Below are 17,858 nucleotides of genomic sequence, written 5' to 3'. Positions count from 1 at the left end.
ATACAAGCAAATTTACTAAGATGTAAATTGGAGCCGAATGACGTTTAAATATCTAAGCATCACATTATCTAGTTACGAAAACAGAAGAGGAAGATAGACAAGCAGAGCCGGAGGTTGCCTGAATAAAACAATATGATGAAATAAAAATATACTTAGAAATGATAAGTACGTTGTTGCAGATGATTATAAAGGGTAAAATCGAAGGAAAAAGGGGTCCTGGTAGACGACAAATATCCTGGCTGAAAAACATTCGCGACTGGACCGGGTTAAACACAGACGCATGTAAGAAAAGCAGAAGATAGAGACGAATTTGCAATGGTTATAGCCAACCTTCATTAGTAGAGACGGCACTAGAAGAAGAAGAAGGAGAAATAAAAATATCGGAAAACAAATGAAAGGTAGAATTTATAAAACAGTCATCATCTTTCATTTTTCAATCATCATTTTTTTCGTTTATTTCATAAAAAAATATACCCCTTAAAAATTGAGCTATCTCCGGGACAGAGTGCGATGTGTTCGATGTGTTACCCAGAAAAACCTTTTCCGTTGAAGATATTTTGAAGTTTACGGTATCATTTGGCCCACTCTCTATATTTATGTCAAATGGAATAGTTGTATATAATTTTAAAACTTACCAATATATTGTCTTTTATTCTATATCTTTTATATAATAAAGTATTTGCTTTTCAAACTAAAACCGAGTCTTAGTCAAATATATATTTGTCAGTTAATACTATAAATTATTATTGGTTATATTCAATCACTGAATAATTTCATCCGGAAATGAGTCTCAATAGATAACTCAACACGAATCAATCAAAATTTGTAGTTTAATTTTTTTAAGTGAGACGCTAATTTGAATCTCGAATCCATCTTCATAGAAAGTGGACTTGAATCGTCACGTGAATAATCGATTGTTTATTAGAAGAATATTTAGACGAACCTTTTATTACCAGGCCCGGCTGGACTGTCGGTTCGTAAAATTGAGTCAAATGATATAAGTACGTCGATTTAGGTTTTACCGAAAACGTCCAATACCAAAACAAGATACCACTATCTATAGAATAGCAATAAATGTCTTGATGTGAAAGATCTATTGGCAGCATATATCTTATGCTAGCATGTAAATTTCTTTCTGTACAAATATTATTGAACGTAATATTTCAGAAATAATTTTTCTTACCTCTCTTTGTCAACCGTTTTCTATCCACTCCTGAATGTAGGTCTCTCCCAATTGCTTCCATCTTTCTCTATCTTGCGCCAATCTAATCCACTGTTTGCCTGACACTGCTCTTATGTCATCTACCCAACTTTTTTGAGGTCTTCCCATGCTTCTTGTTTTCGTCCTTGGTCTAGATTCTAGAATTCTCCGTGTCTACCTGTTGTCATTATATCGGGCTACGTGACCCGCCCAGTGCCATTTCATTTTTGTAATTTCTTTCACAATATCCCTAATCTTCGTTCTAAGTCTTATCTCGGTGTTTCTACCTAATTCTGTGGAAAGGTGTCACTCCATCTTTTATCGTAGTCGGTCGATACTACTTCTTCTACCGTCTGATCATTTATCTTTTGGCATTTTGGTCTTCATGCTACTTATGTGATTATTCCATTCTTTTTTTTTTGTTTAGTATCCATCTATTTTATTTTATTTATCTCCGCCGTTTCTAATAGCTTTTGTGTTGTAGCTGTATTCGGTCTTCTTTCTGATACATACGTCATTATTGGTCTCATACTGGCTTTATTCTTCTTCTTCTTATGGTGCCTATCCGTTACGGATGTTGGACACTAACATGGCTATTCTGACTTTGTTGACTGCTGCCCTGAAAAGTCCGGTAGTGGCTAAGTTAAACCATTTTCGCAGGTTATGCAGCCAGGATATTATTCTTCGATATGGTTACGACTAGTTCGCGCTCTTTATCCATTCTATGTAGTACTTCTTCGTTGGTAACTCTGTCTATCCAGGAAATCCTCAACTTGCGTCTATAGCACCACATCTCAAATGCTTCGAGTCTCTTCAGTGATGCTTCAGTTAAGGTCCATGACTCCAAGCCATATAAAAGAACGGAGAATACGTAGCATTTTAGTAAACGAACTTTTATTTCCAATTTTATATCGTGGCTGTTAAAGATTTTTTTTATTTTGACTAAAGCTGATCTTGCCTTCTCGATCCTTATCTTAATTTCCGTCGATTGGTCCCACTGTTCATTTAAGTTTGCACCCAGATAACAAAAGTTGGTAATTTGTGTTATAGGTTGTTGGTTAACTAGTAATTGACCATTGACCCTATTTTTGCTTATAACCATGTATTTGGTTTTTTTATGTTAAAATCAAGCCCAAACCTGCTAGTTACTTCTGCCACCCTGGAGACAAGTGTCTGCAGACCTTCAAGACTGTCTGCAAAAATGACAGTATCATCAGCGTATCTTATGTTGTTCAATCGTTCTCAGTTTATAAGTATTCCCTCGTCTATGTCCGTTAGTGCTAGGTTCATAATGTACTCTGAATATGTACTGAACAATAATGAAGACAATATACATCCCTGTCGCACACCTCTTTTTATCTTTATGCCGTTTGTTAACTGATCCCCAACTCTAACAGCTGCAGTTTGTTCGTAATAGATATTGTTTATTATACGGCGATCTCTGCTGTCTAGATCAACTGAATTTAATATGTTCATCAGTTCGTCATGTTTTATTCTATCGAACGCTTTCTGGTAATCAACAAAACACACATATATATAATAATTCACGTCTCTTCATCTACATTTTTTCCATTAATTGTTTATTTTACATTTCTAATTTACATCTGGTCTGTTTTTTAATGATAACTATTGCTTGGGTTTTCTGAGTTAAGATCGTGGCATTAAATTCTTTTGCTCTTGTGTTAATATATCTGCAAGTATTTGCAGACCATCTTAATTATGAGCTATCAATATTGCGTTGTCTGCGTAATAGAGTATTTTTACTTCTTTGTTTCTCATTCTGTATCCTTTTCTTTTGTTGATACTTTTGACGAGTTCATTCAAGAGTAAATTGAAGAGCATGTCAAGTCCCCCTGACGTATTCCGTTGCTTATATTTATTGGTTCCATATGTTGTCCACATATTCTGACTTCCACCTTGTTGTTTTTATAGATGTTTTTAATACTTTTTATTATATCCCAGAGAATTTCTCTATTATACAAAATATGAATTACATATTTGAGTCTTACTCTGTCGAATGTTTTCTGTAAGTCGATCAGACGTAGAAACAAAATGTTTTCATCTCTGCTGTTTCTAACATTCTTTTTGTTCTCTGTTCTTGTTTATGCCGCGTATGTCATATTGGTCTGATGACCGTTTTGTAAATTATGCCTTTCCGATATTTTTGTTTCTCCATAATGTTTCATTCAGGAAACCTGCGGCTCGTAGCTAGATAATGTGTGGTATAAATATTTAAACTTCATCACTTGTTCTATTATCTGACCTTCCAGCTCCAATTTACATCTGAGTAAATTTGCTGTTGTAACCATGCATTTTGTCTTTTTTGGAGAAATTAACATGTTAAATTGCAGTTTAATTGCATTTAAATTTAATACCTAACTTAAATATGTGACAAGAAAACAGTTTTAAAACCTCTAATTCGCATTTTCCCAGAAATGTAGATAAATAAAAGAAAACATCGCTGACCTTAAATTGGGCAAACTAAATTGAGCGAATTAAAAAATATATATGAACGGTTAAGTGAAAACTACACAGAAATTTTCAATTTCCTTTGCACTTAAAATTGAAAATAAAATGCAATAAAACTTTTTACTAAAACACATTCCATGTAAGAAACGTTCTCCCTAGAGCAATAATTTCATTCTTAACAGCAGCAACACGCAAATAAATAATAACTATCGCCATGAAGTTATTCGCAAAAGTTTAAGTCACGATATCCGAGAGGGCAATAACTGTTACAGTTTTAGAGCTCACTTTTGATTTATTTTCATAGAATCCTTTTCTTAATTCCAAGTAACTTAATTTAATCATAATTACCAATTACAACGCTGCAGTCTGGAAAACATGCAAATTCGAATGAGTAAATAGTATTGGCCAGAAAAAATAATAAAACGAGCGCATTAGAGTGTGGATAACTGACTGGTAATATAATATATAAATATATAAATATATATATATATATATATATATATATATATATATATATATATATATATATATATATATATATATATATATATATATATATATATATATATATATATATATATATATATATATATATATATATATATAAGAGTAAGAAAAAAGAAGTACTTGTGACTCGTTTGGAAAAATATATAAATGTTTTGGATGGGTTGGAGTCAATAAAAGGGGGCTATTGGTTAACTATTTATTATCTCGAGCTTTCAATTGTGTTTACAATTATTATCAAGAGCTGCTAAAAAAAACAAAATATCTTACAAAGTTGAACTAGAAAGAAAAAAATTTTTTGTTAACTCACCAAATAAAATTAGTTTGGTTAATAAAATTGCTGCTAACATATTTCAAAAAGAATTACTATAAAAATGTCCTTATCTAATAAATGTTTCTCTGAAATTTTTATGTAGTTTTGAAAAAATTTTTTTTAACACAAAAACAATTGAATTTATAAATAAGTTAGAATAGCGACCAATTACAATTAAGCCTCAATGTCATAAATGCCAACTTAAAATTTTTATTTTTGACAATTATATTGCCAAAAATAAAATTTTGTTTAAAAATTATTTTTTTGTTTAGTAACAAAAAAGAAGAAGATTTCTTCACCATTGATAGATGTCTGAAAAAATGTAACAAATATATGGAAAATTAAATCAAAATGTGATATTTTACAGGTTTCATATATAAAATACAAAGAAATAATATAATTATAAAATTTGCTTAGATTTTGAATTTCTGATCTTTTGTTTAAATTATTATCACTTTTGCTAATACAAACCATTTCCAAAAAAGTCCTTTTGAATTTATTACTTTCACTACATAAAATTTTAATGTTATCAAAATGCCAAAGCACAAGGTGGTTTTTTAATTCTGCAATCACTTTTGTGAGAAATAATGCGATTTGAAAGATTTCTTCCGGTCTCACCAACATACTCAGCTTCACCCTGAGTACAGCTAATGCTGTATACTACATTTTTTTTTCTAATTTGTCTACAGTTTTGGAATATAAAGATGAAATAGTTTTCATGTTCTTTGTTGTTATTTTTATATTGTCAATAACCTTTAGTGTTTGTATTCATTTAGGTGTTAATGATGGTATAAAAGGTAGTGAATGATCATAAATGTTCTGATTGTTGGACACAATGTTCTGAGATTTAGCAAAAAATGGTGTTAAGTTATTTATATTAACAATATTAGAAAGAAGCATCCTATGTAGCATATCTGGAGGATAAGAGTTTTCAATTAAAATATTTTTTAACAATTGAAGATCTTCTTGTAGATAATCTTGATGAGAAATCTTTAAAACACGTTCTTTTAATCCTGTTATAAGGTTCATTTTCATCTTATTTAGATGATGAAAGTAATAGCTTATAAATATATTACTACATATGGGTTTTCTGAACCATCTGGTTTTCAACATATTGTCTGTATTTTTTACAATTCTCATGTCAAGGAATGGTAGAGAATTATCTACCTCTTCCTCAACTGTAAATTGTATATGTTAATTATGATTGTTGAAAATGTTGACTGTTTCATGAATTTTGTGTTTAGGAAGTGCCAAAACTGAATCACCTACATATCTTTTAATAAAAGGAATGAAAAAAGTGCAATTGTTGATACAATCAATAATAACAGACGCTATTACGGTATTTTAGCTATAACAGACGGTTTATTTCAGTCAATTTGATAGGTAACTTACTTAACCTCGATCTTGTAAGCAAATAGCCATGTTTTAAATTGAAATTCTGAGGATGATGTTGTATCCTTGAATTAAAATTAAATTCTGAAGTTTGTGTGTTTATGTATTTACTTGACAAATCCTAGATAATATGTCGTTGACCTATTAATCCATTAATATTGGTATATTCTTGTTGCTGACTTCTTCTTTTAGTATTGGTGACCAGAGTCTGCTACATTCTGATGATGAGTTTGCCATACATTTTTCTTGATTAAGTTCGATGAGGGTTGCCTTATCTTACTTGATTTTACTCTTTTTGTAGTCTCTTTACAGTCTCTGTACAGTCCCTTTACCGTCTCTTACAAACGTGACAGGCACGTTTGCATATCTGGGATCTGTCGAAGTCTATGTTTTTGATGTATGAAAAAACAGACATCAAAACTGACATACATAGAATATCATACGCATAGGTGCTGTTATGTTGGGTATCGATATACTGTGTTTATCCAGACGGAAGCACAATACTCCGCAACAGAATACACTCAGATCTGAACATTGCAGGGTAGCAGCTAGAGATTCTTAAGTTGTTCCACGAAGCTTTTGAATGATATTATTTCTCGTTTTTACCTTGGCAGAGACTTTTTAAGGTAATGCTTATAGAAAAGGGTACGATCTAGTGTAAGATCCAAGATATTTAGAAAACTTATTAAATGAGTATTGGACACGGCACCAGTGATGGACACTCAACAAATTAATGCATATTATCAAGCAACCTGTTACTCTAATTACCCCCACAAACACGTTAAACCTCCAATAGAAATCTGTAATATTTGCTCTGTTTGCAGCTGCTTCGTCTAGATGCCGCTAGTTGTATTAAAATGAACCTAATTTACCACATGACAATTTTGGCGCCAAGATAGTCGTATTGTTAGCGTTGGTTATAAGTTATAAGAAAGTGAATTAGTTTCTTAACTTATACAAACTTCAAAATTGGTGATTTATTAAGTTTACTTAAGTGAATCAACAGTAAAGGTATGTAGTTTAATGTGTGTTTATTGTTTTTAGCTAATTTTTATCGTTAAAAAGATTTAATTTGAGTGTCCAATACTGGATCTACAATTAAACGTATGTTCTTAAAATGGACCCATTTAAGGGCAAATAAGTTTTTATTTGAAATCACTGGTAAATACATAGAAATAAAAAAATGCTATCTTCTGCTATAAACAGGAAGTCTATATGTTGAGTGTATCCAGTATTGGACATGGCCATTAAATGAGTGTCCAATAATGGATACGAAAATGTCCATTACTGGTGTCAAGAAATAATTTTGTTTTTTTATTTTACAGCTGGTCATTTATGATGGATAGAAAGGAACCTAAAAAATATACCGCCGCTCAAATGGCAAAAGCTCTATTGGCAGCAAAAATGGGTATGCCAGTTGCAACTGCAAGTAAGAGATTTGGTGTACCTCGTATTACGTTGCGCAATAAGCTAAAAGGAATAAGTCCTGAGGTATGCAACATGGGGCCTCCAACAGTTCTCACTGCAGATGAGGAAGATCGCATTGTTAAGTGGATTATCGATATTGCAAGAGCTGGGTTTCCTGTAACGAAACAATGCTTAGTCGACACAGTCACCAAGTTGATAAAGGAGTTAGATAGAAAACTCCATTTACCGAAGGTACTCCTGGTAAAAAGTGGTTTCAGTCTTTTCTGGACAGACATCCCAACATATCGTTAAAGACGTCAGAGAAACTTACCGGTTATCGTGGCCAATTAACAGAAATCGATATACGCAACTGGTTTCAAGAAGTTTCAAATTACTTCAAAGATAATGGCTACTCTGACATTTTAGAACATGCACATGGAATTTTTAATGCTGATGAAACAGCTATTTCATTGTGCCCTAAATCTGGAAAAGTTTTGGCTCCTAAAGGAGATAAAAATATCTATAGTGTCTCAAAAACGTCAGAAAAAGAAAATCTCACTGTCTTACTTACGGTATCAGCGTCTGGAGAAATTTGCCCTCCTATGGTAGTATATCTATATAAGAGGGTACCTGCAGATATTGTTACCAAATTTCCGAAATCTTGGGGACTGGGCAAATCGGCCAATGGGTGGATGACAGGAGAGGTATTTTTTGAATACATGGCGAATATATTTGAGCCATGGTTGACAGAAAATAATATAGAAAGATCTGTTATATTTTTTGTGGATGGGCACAAATCTCATTTGACATTACATCTGAGTATTTTTTTGCGTGAAAAGCAAATCATTTTAGTTGTATTTTATCCAAATGCAACGCACGTATTACAACCTCTGGATGTTTCTGTTTTTTACCCATTGAAATGTCAATGGAAATCGCATGTCAGAAAATGGTTGGCAGAAAACGAAAACCAGCCGTTAATGAGACATCACGTGGCTACTCTCCTAGAAAATATTCTAAATGAATCTATTTCTCCAGCTATTATTTAAAATGTATTTCGCGTTTGTGGCCTCTTTCCTTTTAATCCAAATAACGTGGATTATTCAAAGATAATTTGTAGACAGAGGGTTAATAAAGAAGAAAATCTTCCTGAAAACAATCAAAATTCGGCTAATGATATAAAAATATGTTTAAATATTTTAGCAAGTAACATTAGTCCTAAAACACTGAATGCTATGAAAGCACAAAACTCTAAAGAGGCATGGAATGGGCAAGAGTCATGTGGGTGGCGGTTTGACATTTAATTTAAGCAAAAAGCAATGTTTATTTATAAAATAAACATTTTTTTCATATTTTCTGATAGCAGTAAAATGTATTTTGAGCTAAATAAATGACATAGATTCTTCTTTTTGCGTCATTTAATATGATTCAAAAAATATTTTTTGGCCACCCTGTATAAATAATAATGTTAATGTTTATATTACTGAGTAAACAATTGAATACCCTTTAAAATGAGCTACCACACTACCCTTATTCATATTTAAAAAAATCATCGATTTCGTCATCACGCCCAAATGGATGACGTCACTATTATGGCAATATCTCGAAAAATCATAATTTAAAAATAAAAATTGGCCTGTCTCAGGATTTTTCTCAAAAGTAGCCTATTCTTGACCAAATGAATTTATTCCATAATTTTGAACCTCTATATCCATATATAAAAACGGTGTCCATAACTGGGTATGCAACTGTCCAAATTAGGATCGATTGGAAATGTCGATGTCCATTACTGGACAAAAAACCTTAATTAATAATGAATATATTTTTTTTTGTGTTGTTGTTTTTATTTTGGTAAAATGAACTTCTGTACTGATTAAAGACAGTCTGAGCAATAAGCAGGAATCTAAAGTTAATAAAATACTTTATTATTAATAATTACCAGTACAAAAAGAAAATTTATGGTTCTTAAAGTGTCCAAGATTGGTTCCATTACCATATTTTGTTTTGGACATAACGCTTAATTTTCTATGTGCCATTTGATTGTTGGGATGGAAACAGCATACTAAAATTTTGCTAGTACTATAATAAAGTCTTCACTTTTTAAAATATTTCCATAAAACTTAGCGTGGCTCATGTACGTGATTTACTACATATTTATGCCAACGCGGTTTTATCGATCAGTTGGAGTATGCTCTGTGGTTTTTATAAATTTATGCCTAGATGCAAGTGCTGTATCATCGGCGTAGCAAAACTGGTTAGCAGTAGTGTGTGGAAGATCTGAGATATAAAAATTGGAAAGAAGGGGTGCGACTACTAAGTCTTGCGGAATTCCATTGTTTAGTTTTCTTTCCTTGCTAAATTGTCACCTATAATGACTTAAAATCTTCTGTTCTTCTAGAAACATATATATATATATATATATATATATATATATATATATATATATATATAAATATATATATATATATATATATATATATATTTATATATATAAATATATATATATATATATAAATATATATATATATATATATATATATATATATATATATATATATATATATATATATATATATATATATATCAGTCCTTCTCTCCAGATTATATCATAACTTGCTGTCAGGTCATCAGTGGTATATAGGCACTGATGTTTTGAGATAATTCTGAACTATTACAATTAGGATTGTAATACACCATATCATATCCTTCTATTGCACAAATGAAATTCCAATTAAAATATAAAATATTTTATAGAACTGTCTTTATTTGCGATATTTTATGTTTTACAACACGTAAATAGAAGTGATTATTTGTCATTATATTACAAAATTTGAATACATGCAAAGTTTTGTTTTGCATATGAAACTTATTATTTTATATCATAGACTCTAAAAAATCGAATTAAAAAATTATAGATGTTCCCTATTACAAGCATTTTAGGATCAACATTGTGTAAACAATTTGACAAAGTAAAAGCTATACCCGTAACCCTTAAAATTTTTAATATCTCTTTTAAAATTTACATTTCTGCAGATCACGATCAGGCCTTTCTATATACGTCTCAGAAGCTTTAATCACATCTAAACAAATAATAAATAATCATTCTCCTATAATTGGTAACCTAGTGCTCGTCGACTTCATTGTTTTCTCAGTGAAAGTTTTCTACTTTAATTCATATCCACACATATACAGGTACTTGTTCGATCAATGAAGCACATAATTGAAAATTTACGAATGTAGATACCAAAGCGGCGATTATCAACAGAGCTGCTGTAATTATCGAAATGAATCTATACGTAAAAGTAGACACTCATTCACTTTTCAATTTATTATTCAAAATTTTTATATTGGGGTATAATTATGTATGTTAAATAGGTAATAAGAGAAAATAAAAAAAATCAGTAGTGGGTTCTTATCTACGAAAGCTTTATAATATATGAACATGAAATATGGAATAAATTAGCATTATAAGTTACTTTTATCCTGCAGTTTATTGCAAATAAATTTTTCCAGTTAATACACACACACACACACACACACACATATATATATATATATATATATATATATATATATATATATATGTATATATATATATATATATATATATATACATATATAGTTTTGAAAAACCCAGCATCACGTCGATTTTTGATTAAAGGGGGACACATTTTCGGTATTTTCGATTATTTTACTTTGACCTCTAAGCCACGGTAAGAATCAACCCAACATTTTTAATGGCAATGGGGATATAATTAGAGGTTACTTATTTCTTAGTTGATCAAATGTTGAAACTGATGACCTCCGGCGTCCATAAAATGATAAAGGTTTTGTTCGAAACGTTGTCTTACATTACAAACCGTTAGCAGAGTAATTGATCGGCATTCGTAGACAACTAGTTGACGTAAATCTTCTAAAGATGCGGTCGGTGTTCTATAGATTACTTTTCTATAGACACTTTTTGAGTGCCCTCACACAAAGAAATCCATCCACATGTTATTGTTAATCATTTTCAATAATATCAGCCAAGGTAGGATTAATCACGTCTTCCAGTAATTGTAAATATCACATTTCAACCTATAATCATTGTCGAAGACGCCAAATTATCTAACTCGTCCTAAAAACCTTCTACCAACCCGCACAGGCCATAGTGGTAGAGAAACGGCCAGGAATCGCAGTAAAATAAGAAACAAAGATGGTCTCTCAGTCTCCGGAAATCTTTTAAAATCAGGTTATGGTAGCAGTTTGGGACGTAGAAGGACAGAGGTGCTAAGAATCCCCAAAGTTGACCAGGCTAATTTCACAAACAACAGCTGCAAATAATATGGTTTATGACAACATATAACACTAGGACATTAATGGAGGACAAAAAGCTTGTGGAACTTGAAGACGTGCTTAAGCATTTAAAATGATACTAGGATTATCACAAGGACGATTAAAATGTGAAAAACAAATGGTAATTTCATCGGGAAACCTGTTCAATTAAAGATCATCTAGGTATACGCACCTACCAGTACCCACATAGACTACGAAGTTTAATAGTTCTATGATGACGTTAACGCTGCGATACAAGAGATAACTACTAACTATATTATACTGATGGGAGACCTTAACGCCAAAATAGACCACCGGCAGGATTATTCTGCGTTTGCAGGATGTATTTGGATCTCACGGATATTGCGATAGAAACGTCTTATAAACTTTCATCTGTAATACAAGCTATATTTCATAAACACTTATTTTAAAAAAAGACTCCAAAGAAAGTAGACATGGCTATCACTAACTGACTTAAACAAAAACGAACCAGACTGGCAGGATGCCTTAATAACACTATATGGCGAAACAGACACATTAAAACTGAGATGAAGTCAAGAATTTATAAAACCAGTGTAAGACCAACAATGACATATGCCTCAGAAATATCACCCGACACAGCCACAACACAAAGGCTCCTGGAAACTGCACAGATGAGAGTACTGAGAAGAATTACAGAAAATACGTTGAGAGATCAAAAGAGAAGTAAAGACATTAGAAGAAAATGTAACGTACAGTGTATAAACGAATGGACACTAATAGAAAATAAGAATGGAATAATCAAACATAATGGGGGAGACCCGTGTCGTCAGAAAGTCACCAACCGGCAGAAGAATTATCTGAACACCGCGAAAAAGATGGAGTGACAACCTTCCATGCAGGTATTAATCCGCCAATAAACAAGCAGAATTGCTTATAAAGAGAAAGAAGAAGAACAAAATTGACTTCATTAGTACTAACAAAAAGAAGCTGTTCAAGACGTAACCGTACTAAATCAATTTTCAACCGGAAGTGACTATGCAATGGTTAGAGCTAAGATAGTATCGAACGTAAAGAAGGAAAGAAAAAATATGGTAAAAACTAATAAAAATGTCACAGTCATTATTAATACAAGAGCATATCAGTAAGAAATATAAAGTAATCTACAAAAAGACGTACAAGATGAAAACAATATGGACCAGCTTAACGAATAAAGAAGACACAAGAGAAGTGCCATGAAAATCAAATAAAAAACCGGGTGTGGCAGTCCAGTGGGACTGCCGGTAAAAGTTATACTTCTATACACGCGTTTGTCGTAACAAATTTATATGGGAGTCAATCTGCACAATCATTACATATGTAATGCTATAGGTAAGAGAGAGCAGAAAGCGAAAAATAATTACGTATACAGGTATATAGTGCATCGTTTGCTGTATATAAACATTTGACCTGTAATAGGAGTACCTATAGTAAGTAAATGAAGGATTGAATCAATATTTTAATGAAAATATATATTTTTATTTTCATATATGTATAAAAGGACTTGAATGCAAAAATTTTTTTTACACATACTCTGCAGTAAAATTTATTGTTAATTTTGTTATTAATATAAAAATACAATACAATACACTGCAACATCACAAACAAATTTTATTTCAAATCTTTAGTAAAAGGTATGAATAAAATACCCAAACGGGCTATATCACAAATACAGAACGTTTTCGGAATGTAAATTCCATCATCAGTGTAACAAAGTGTACATGCTATGAGCCACTAAAATATATGGGTGAAAACCCTTTAAATGTTATAAATTTATAAATATGTTACATTATACGTTATTAAAAATTAGGATGTTTAAGTTACCGTTGGAATTGGTAACATGGCAACAAAGTGTCTTCGCAGACACTTTGTCTCAGGACACAACGTTCTGTATTTGTGATATAGCCCGTTTGGGTATTTTATTTATACCTTTTACTAAAGATTTGAAATAAAATATTTTTTGTATTGTTTATCAAATCGATTAGCTCATACGCCGAATGCTTCAATACACATTTCAGTACATGTAAAAGATATTCTCTATAGTTGTTAGACTACGGGCTTTTAACGAATTTATGAAGTTAAAGTACCGATATACCCTGAAGTAACTGGCTTTCAGCGAACGTTAATCTAAACGATATAAGAGGAAAAACTTACGCCACGAAACATTCTTAACATCCACTGGACTTTCACGGTTACTGGCCTACCTTCAAACATCGATCCAGATGTTATCGAATTTAATAAAGTACCTATCAACGGGTAAATAACATTCTAGGTGTTTAATGATGCTGTTATATATACTTACACTCACCAACATTATTATTGTATATTTTCGTTTTTTTTAGATGTATGAGTAGATTGCATAGTACTATCAACGCTAATAACGTGCAAACAAAAAAAGGTACTGATGAAGTAAAAACAAATATAGTTATATAGATTAAAATTTTAAATGTCATTACATTATAGTAGTATAATAATATATGCCATAATTTTATATGGCATTATAGTCTAGGCGAGATCTGTCGAAAAGCAGACCAGAATAAACATTTTTCCATAGTACTCAATTTTTTGATGGAATTACTTCAGTATCATTTTGCATTAGTTATATAAAACTGTATAAAAGTTTGGTTTTGTTTGGTTTTTCACTTCTGGATTAGTAAGATAAACTCAGATGCTTGTTTAATGAGTGCAAACGAAACATTTTTTATGCTTAAATGTGCGATGAAGGTTTGCATAAGCATAGGCACTTCTTCTGTCAAACTAACCTAAAATGCATATAAAAAATAGAAGAGACATGGAAACCACAGTGATAAGTTTAGAATGAAAGAAAAAAAAAGCAAATTAATAAAATGTCGCCAAATGTTAAGTAATTCTGTTAATTTTATAGTACTATCCTCACAAGGGTAAGCCTGTTAAAGATACAACAACTTCATTGTATAATGTAGATTTTTTGTTTTCATTTATAGTATGTTTTGAGAAAGAGTTAAATAAACTCTAAAGCTTAACAAACCTTAAAGAGTTTTACTAAAAGGCAAGTATATGACTAAAAAACCCAAAACATTCATATATATATATATATATATATATATATATATATAGGGGTGAGGGGGGCAAGTTGTTACACAATTATTTTAAAACGCAGCAAGTATCATGAGTTGCCGATATTTTATGGAAAGTTGGGTCAACCGACCCGTCATCTGTGAACGGATATTGATACTCAAGTCAGACATCCATCATAGTGTTATTGCTTAGAATGTGGTTTCGGGTCTAAAACTGTACCGTTGTCAGGTGGCTTTTGTTTTTATTTGTGAGAAATTGGTAAGTAGTATAAATATGTGTATTATATAGTTTTGAAGCGTATATATTTCTCGTTATTGGCATGCTATTGTTAGTAATTGATTCTCAATATTTACCAAAAAACGTTGACTTAACCTCATTTCGTACACGTGGGGCCAGTTGTTACAATAATCTGGGGCCAGGTTGTTACTGTAACAACTTGCCCCGAACACGTTAATGTAAGAATATATCGAAATACCTACAATGGTTACAATATGGTTACCATAATTTATGATTTCACTAAAAATCCAATATTATGATCAGACATATTTTGTAGATAGTAATTTGTTTGTAATGAATAGCATACCTACCTACATTTATTTTCGTAAAGCATGTTAGAAACACAGATTAGGTTTTATTAAATTTTTCTATCATGAAATTGTTTTGGTTGTTTTCAGATAGCTTAACATGGTGCGAACGTATACCAAGAAAACCACAAGGGGTATTATTCCAACCGAACAATTTGAAAGGGCGGCGCAATCGGTTTTACAAGAACACTTGTCAATTAGGGATGCTGCTACTCGCTATGGAGTTAATTTTATGACATTGCACCGCTATATGAAAAGAAAATCAAACTTAAGTGCTGAAAACAGTAACAAGAACTTAGTCGGGTACGCTACGGCCAGAAAAATATTTAACAGTGCTGAAGAAGAGGAACTTGCCGAATATACTGAGCATTCTGCTAAAATTTATTACGGTCTTACAACTTCTGATTTGCGAAAATCTGCATTTCAATATGCAACAGCCAACCAAATATCTGTTCCGGAAAATTGGAAGGTTAATGAAATAGCTTCCAGAGACTGGCTATATGGATTTTTGAAGAGGCATCGAACTTTATCAGTCCAGACACCTGAAGCTACTAGTATGGGCCGAGCTACCGCGTTTAATCGTCATAATGTGTCACAGTTTTTTAACAATCTCGGCGAAGTTTATGATAAATATAAATTTGAGCTCCAAGAAGTGTACAATATGAACGAAACTGGACTTACAACTGTCCAAAGGCCTACAAAAATCATTGCAAAAAGGGGAACTAAGCAGGTAGGTGCTATCACATCTGGAGAAAGAGGTCAACTTGTTACCTTGGCATTAGCTGTCAACGCAACTGGAAATTTTGTACCTCCATTTTTAATATTTCCGAGAAAGAAATTCAAAGATGTTATGGTAGCCAATGGACCTCCTGGTTGTGTAGGTGCGTCTCATTCCTCTGGATGGATGACATGTGATAACTTTTTGTTGTTTATGAACATTTCGTCCAGTTTGTACGATGTAGCAAAGAGAAACCCGTTTTGATGGTATTAGATAATCACGAGTCTCATTTGTCTATTCCGGTGTTGAATTTTTGCAAAGAAAATGGAGTGATTCTTTTAAGTTTCCCGCCACATACATCACACAAGTTGCAGCCGCTTGATAGGACGGTATTTGGCCCACTTAAAAGATATTTTAATAGTGCTGCAGATGCATGGTTAAGATCTAATCCCGGTAAAGTAATGAATATTTACGATATACCTATCGTTCTTAAAGATTCATTTCCTCTTGCTGTTACACCTCTCAATATACAAAAAGGATTTAGTGTGACAGGAATTTGGCCATACAACAGAGAAATTTTTCAAGATGATGAATTCTTGCCTGCAGAGGTAACAAATAGGCCAATAACAGAAAATATAAACGCAACAGTAGTCATAGATCCGGCACCTATTGGCACCGAAACACATAGAACTCCTTCCCAACAGCAACCTTCTACAAGCACAGATTTTAACTTGGCGATAAATGAACCTGTCGATTCACCTACTCATATAACGCCCCAGGAGTTGAAGCCTTATCCAAAAGCAATGTCAAGGAAATCCAAAGGGGGTCGGAAGAAAAGAACTTCCGCTGTTTTGACTGATACTCCCATTAAATCAGCTTTGAGGAGGAAGAAAAGGCAAGACAAAGAAGAAAAAAATGTGGGGGCAACCAAAAGAAACATATCAGGTGAATCAAGAAACAAGGTAAAAACTACTGTTAAAAAATGTAAGAAACGGACTGTCATTACCAAAAACACCTTCAAAAAATCAGATTCTGAAAGCTCGAAAGAGGATGAGGAATCGACGTGTCTGGTATGTTTAGCTCCATTTTCGAAGTCCAAAAACGAAGAATGGATTCGGTGCATTGTGTGTCAAAAGTGGGCACATATTGCTTGTAGAAAAGACGATGATTTTTATATTTGTATTCACTGCTCGTCCGATAGTGACTAGTTTAAAATTCTTGTAAACAGGTTTGTTCAGATTTTGATTTTTTATTTTATTTCATTTTGTGTTTATAATATTTTTTGTAGCTAAGCAAGGGTTCTTTCTGTGACCACTAAATAATGTTGTGGGAAGTTTTTAGAATTTTTTTTTCTATTGTAACACCTTACCCCATGGACTGTAACAATTTGCCTCATAGTGGGGTATGTTGTTACAATTTACAAGTTGAGTTAAATTGATAATAACATAATGTTAAATATGATTTTTTAAATAAATTAAAATTAACATTATTTGTGTAAATGTATCAACTACCTTAATCCGATTTTAGTTTTCATATAAAAGATCTACTATTGCCCAAATAAATAATACAATCAATTATGTAACAACTTGCCCCCCTCTCCCCTATATATATATATATATATATATACATATATATCATCATTTTGTTTGCCTTTATCATAACATATATACATTTCTCCATAAGTTTCTATTTTGGGTCATATCCAAATTAATAGCCTTTTTCGACACGACCTGCCTAAAGATCTCCCCCAGGTCTTTTTTGGTATTCCTTTCCTACTACTTCCAGGAATCCGCAGATCAGCCATTCTTGGTATTGGGTGATTAACGTCTCTACATTGAACATGATCAAACCATCTTAACCTATACTCTCTTATCTTGGCTACAA

General features: G+C 32.1%; 2 protein-coding genes across 3 annotated transcripts in view; one reads left to right on the top strand and one right to left on the bottom strand.

Moving 5' to 3' along the window:
- The window catches only part of DAAM (disheveled-associated activator of morphogenesis-like protein), a 524,757-nt gene that overhangs the window by 330,083 nt on the left and 176,816 nt on the right, over nucleotides 1-17,858 (bottom strand). The window lies entirely within an intron of this gene.
- On the top strand, nucleotides 7,218-8,332 carry LOC140438914 (uncharacterized). The gene is made up of 2 exons (XM_072528548.1): nucleotides 7,218-7,538; nucleotides 7,601-8,332. The coding sequence occupies exons 1-2, from the start codon at nucleotides 7,218-7,220 to the stop codon at nucleotides 8,330-8,332; spliced, it is 1,053 nt and encodes a 350-aa protein (XP_072384649.1).

Source organism: Diabrotica undecimpunctata, chromosome 4 (assembly GCF_040954645.1).
Source record: "Diabrotica undecimpunctata isolate CICGRU chromosome 4, icDiaUnde3, whole genome shotgun sequence".
Classification (NCBI taxonomy): Eukaryota; Metazoa; Arthropoda; class Insecta; order Coleoptera; family Chrysomelidae; genus Diabrotica; species Diabrotica undecimpunctata.
The sequence above is the reverse complement of the archived record's forward strand: the minus strand, read 5'-3'. Positions and strand labels throughout refer to the sequence as shown.

Excerpts from the sequence above, each read along its gene's own strand:
- LOC140438914 (XM_072528548.1), top strand. The coding sequence starts at position 7,218 with ATGGATAGAAAGGAACCTAAAAAATATACCGCCGCTCAAATGGCAAAA. Across the intron at positions 7,539-7,600 it reads GAAAACTCCATTTACCGAAG|ACGTCAGAGAAACTTACCGG; the intron begins GTACTCCTGGTA and ends ATATCGTTAAAG.